The sequence below is a fragment of the Halyomorpha halys genome, unplaced genomic scaffold, assembly GCF_000696795.3.
Source record: "Halyomorpha halys isolate HHAL.00 unplaced genomic scaffold, Hhal_1.1 Scaffold1791.1, whole genome shotgun sequence".
Classification (NCBI taxonomy): domain Eukaryota; kingdom Metazoa; phylum Arthropoda; class Insecta; order Hemiptera; family Pentatomidae; genus Halyomorpha; species Halyomorpha halys.
Window position 1 is genome coordinate 87,084 of NW_027105162.1, and position 5,044 is coordinate 92,127.

At 27.8% G+C, this 5,044-nt stretch overlaps 1 protein-coding gene across 1 annotated transcript in view; it reads left to right on the forward strand.

The window, feature by feature from the left end:
* The first annotated feature begins 781 nt into the window (after positions 1 to 781).
* The window catches only part of LOC106690641 (uncharacterized), a 31,539-nt gene continuing 27,276 nt past the window's right edge, over positions 782 to 5,044 (forward strand). Inside the window, exon 1 of the mRNA XM_014436146.3 lies at positions 782 to 1,027. Within this exon, the coding sequence (XP_014291632.2) occupies positions 809 to 1,027 (219 nt within the window). The 5' untranslated portion in view covers positions 782 to 808. The remainder of the gene's footprint in view (positions 1,028 to 5,044) is intronic.

A 5,044-nucleotide genomic window follows, 5' to 3' on the forward strand; every position in this document is an offset into this window, starting at 1 on the left:
CAATAAAATAAATTTATTTTTATTTTTAATCCTTTTATTCATTGGTTATTATCTTGTTTTTTGTTCTTAGCCCTGATGAAGGTTAAAAATTTTGGCCGAAACGTTGGCACTAATAAATAAGTTTTTAATTATTTGTGTTCTAAATTGATCGCACCCTAACCATCTTCTTACATTATCCACGGTCAACAATCTTCATTCACGGTCACAATTATTCTTAATTTTATACTTCATTATACCACAAATCGATGTTCTTAGTATTCCTTTAACAATTATTATATATGGATTTCAACATTATTTGTTGTTTACTGTCAATTATCTTCTTTTTTTTTTTAATTTATGATCATAAGAAGATACACTATGATTTAATATTATTATATTTTTTTAATTTATTAATATTTTTATTTCTACTCTAAGGTGGTGAAGCCCAATTTCTATTTTCTGTGTAATTATTATGAAGGAACTAATCCCATAATAAATAAAAACTCAGACAAGTTATGAACTGCTGCTTCACCTCATCAAATGATAATATATATTTGTATAAATATTTTTCTCTAAGTGAAATGAAAGCTGGAGAAATTAAAGAGCAATAAACTAAATCGTCATGTTCAGAGATTTTTCCTATGAAATTAGGCTTCAAAGCTTCCTATTACGAAAAAAATGTATTTATTTTTCAATTTACATTAATTAAGGGCCAAGTCTTAATTTGTTTTTATTCCCTATGTGCTGCAGTATGTGCGAAAACATAGGCCACAGATAAGGAGGAGGTTATCAGTGCGATAAAGAGGAAATACGCCGGTGGTGGGGGCTGATGTTGATTTACCGGCGAGCGGCCTCAGCAATTGTGCAAACAGTGCTGTGCCTGCCACAGTGGCACAATGGTTTCACTTCGCCTCTATCCAACATGGTTCTGCATATTCTTCTAGTCAGTCTATCGCTCTGTGTGTCCGTCCTCCTCGCAATAGATCCACAAGAGAGAGTCGGGACCTGTATTAAGATCAACATCAACGTTACCTACTACATGAACGCAGTAAGTTTCTTCCACTTTATTTTGCCTAATCTATGAGTGATAATAAAAATAATAATTAGAAGATTATAGTATTATATAACGGATACAGGAATGCGAAAATTCGATATATTTTGGAATATATAAAACTAAAATAAAATAACATTTCAAATGAAAATTTATTAGAACAAAATCACATAAAATAATCCAATTTAAGAGCTACATAAGGGGAATAAAATCAACCTTTAACTAGTAAGGTGGAAAATTAATTAGTGGATAAATCGAGTCTAATTAAATAAAGACATTTATTGTTTTAATTTTTTACCCAATTAAAAATAAACCCATTTTTATATTGTTTCTTGGCAATTATTTATTTTTGTTTTTTAAAGTTCAGATGTTTCCTAACCAGCCTAGATTTACTCTCCTGTAAGCGTAATAACGAGTAGAGCTGTGTTCAGAAAATAAAAATTTAATTGTACCGATAAACTTTGTAAAATTGGCCAATACTGTGAATCGAAGTAATAATTAACCACCGAAATCAACAAACTACTTTTTTTTAAACATTAAACATGTAAAACGTTTAAAATTTTGAATAAAATTGTATCTCTTTGCTTAATTTATTCTATGAAAACAGGGGGAAAATATACAAATTATATATATATATATATATATATATATATATACATTATATTGAAATGTCTGGCGTTTCATATCTGAACAATTTTTACAATATTGAACGTTGTATCTGCAAATAACAATTCCAAAGTTGTGATGAAAATTTAAATTAAATGTTAAACGAAATATGTTTGTCAATCTAAAAACATCTTTACGCTTAATTCAATGACGAATTAAAATCTAAATCGTTTCATTAAACCATCTGTATAGTAAATAAAAAATCTATTAGCATTTATAAAAAAAATAATAATAACAAAGAAACCATGCAATGAACAATCGAAAGTGTAAAGTATGTTAATTGCTCTCAACGGTGAGATAAAGGTTTCAATTGTAATTTGGACGAAATGGGTTATCTCTCGGAAAACATTTTTAAAATCATGCTTAAATCAATGACAAATTGTTCTACGATTGAACAATTAACATTTTATAAATCTAAATATTTCATAAAAATATCTATGATTCTGCATCGTGATGTGAACTTTATACGATACACCTTCACATAGAAAGGAAGTCTTTAAGCATATGGCAAATGTCTAGAGCATCTTTTCCTGTCTTTCTTTCACAAAGATGATACATATTCAAGTTGTTCGGTAAAGAAAATGTTTAAGAAATCTAACAATAAAGATATAATTTTAACAAAGATTTCGACTCCACCTCTCCCACAAACTCAATGTTACACGATGAAGAAAAATTATAACAAACAATATTCGAAATAAATAAGGAAACATCAGGAAGTGTTCAGGTAATTAAATCAGTTAAAAATAGCAGTAAAGGTTTACGAACGTAGTTGATGACATTTGTATACTCTGACATGCTGCCTATAGATAAGGAAGAACTACAAGGAGAATTTCTTATTTACAATGCTGTCAATTCGCAATTTAATATTATTATTAAGTTCAAAAAGCAATAAAAAGTAAATAAATAATGTAAAAATGTGGGACTGAGTAAAATACACTTTTCCGAAATTGCGGATTATTTTCGTGTTGATTAGATTTTTTTTAATTTCTTCGATATTTAAATGATGCATTTGCATTGTCAAAATCACAAATAACTCCTGAAAGTAATTTTATTTTTATTTATTTATTTAGCAAAATATAACAAATGTGGACCAACTAGATAAAATCTTTCAATCGATACTAAAATAATATATATATACAAGAATAAAAACATAAAATATTTATTTGCAGCATTAAATTATGGATGCATTGTGGAATCTGGGACGTCTATACGATTCTGAAATAATTTCTAGAGATGAAATTAATAATTTAATTTTTACTATATATTTTTAAAAAAAAAAATAAACCAAAAAATGTACCAAAATGTTAGATTATTAATCAAAATATTTTGATAAACTAGAAATGTTTCCTATTTAAATATTGTTATAATTTATTATTTTATCTCGCGAAGATTCATATCTAATGAAGATAATTGAAGATTCAGATTAGTTGATTAACTACGAACGGCCTCTCTTAAAAATGACTAGCATTCTGGAACGAGTTCGAAGGTTAAGATTTGAATATAAATCAACTGCCGAATTCGAAAAGGCACCGCTTTGAAGAGTCGGATTTAGATTAGAGTTATATTTCCTATAATTTCACATTCCTATATAGTGAAGTTTTATGTCAATTTGAAGTCGAAACTGAAAGTTGATTCCAACAAAATATTCAGAATGAAGAAACTCATAAACACAAATAAATAAAATGTGTATAAATTTGTATTGAGAAAAAAAATCATACACAAAGGCTTTCCATATCTTGAATAAGGAAGAATTGCTTCTGAAACCTTCGGCTTTTAATTCTTTAAACCACTATTTTTTTAATCTTCCCTTAATATTCACAAATCTAGTTTTATACTTCGAAGTCCCATTGAGTCTTCCACGTTAAATTTGGATTATATATTCTCGTTTCATAAACATTATTAACAACTGAACATCAGAACTTTATGGGGAAAACAAAATGATCGATCGCTTCAAAAACCTGACTTGACAATAATCGTTGTCTGTTTGAAACCTGTTTTAGTCTCGAGATAATTATAAAAGATTAAAAACAATAATTGGACAGAAATAATTTATTTTAATAACAATATAGATCGTCATGACCTGTCATTGAAACAAAAGTAAAGTTTACAACAATAACCCTTAAAATATCATCATTCCTTGTAGACAATTTGAAGTGATATATCCAAAGTGGCAGTAGAGTTTTGCGCTATCAATTTTTTTTTTTTTTTTTTCGGAGTAGTGATTTAGTTTCCACGGGTATGAAATTATAATGACAATGGTTACAGACGTGAGTAAATTTATACTGCCACAATGAACAAAATTAATAATTATATATAATCCAGACAAAATAAAAAAAAAATGCGTGCATTTTTCCTTCTTTTTTTAATAATAAAAAATATGTTGATTTATAGAAGAATTAATTACCCAATCACTCAACTTTAATTTACAGTTAACATGTAACAATTAAAATAAATGTGTGATAGAAAAAAAAACTATTGTGATAGAGATGAAAAGAGCATAATATAAAATCCATAGATTTATTTTTTGTTAATTTTTTCCAGAACATTAATTATAATTGATTATGTCTGGGACAGAAAAAATAGTCAATGTTGCTAAATGTTGACCTCATAAGTACATTGAAGTTTAAAATCATCTCCTTCTATTTCCTTTACTTAAAGATTCAGCAACTGAGATCAGGGCATAATTTTGCTAATACTCGACTATATACGGATTAGACAAAACAAAAAAAAGGTTACAAACTTTCCGTTACCGAAACGTACTTACGAATGCTTTTTATTATGTATATTGTTCATGACTCTGTTGTTCATTATGAGTTGTAGTACGATTTCATAAAACTTAAACTAACGCGTTCATACAAAAAGCATCTTCATCCTTCAAACCCATCCAAAATTATTATCCATTATTGATTAATCTATGAAGTAATTCAACAATAATCAATATCACTTCGAGTTATTATGTTGCGAAATTATATAAACAACTAAAGTAATTGTTTTTATCACAAACTTCCAAGCTAGCAACTGATATAATAGGAAATCGAAACCAAAAGACGGTTAGAGAACAAAGGTAGACGGAGGCGTAGAGGAAGGTAACAGTTTTTTTCTTAGACAATTTCTAATCGAAAATAACTGTAGAAGGTTACCTAACATAGATAGGGCATGGCATAACGAAAAGCAGTTGTCAATTAAATAAAATCTATCAAGTATCCTTGAAGGAGAAACATTGTTAAGTAAATTCCCATATTTTTTTACTAAACACCGATTACATGATCCATTGAATCGCCTATAACAAAACAAAGTATACTACAAACAATATATTAATTTGGAAAAACGAGCTGTAATAAAATATAT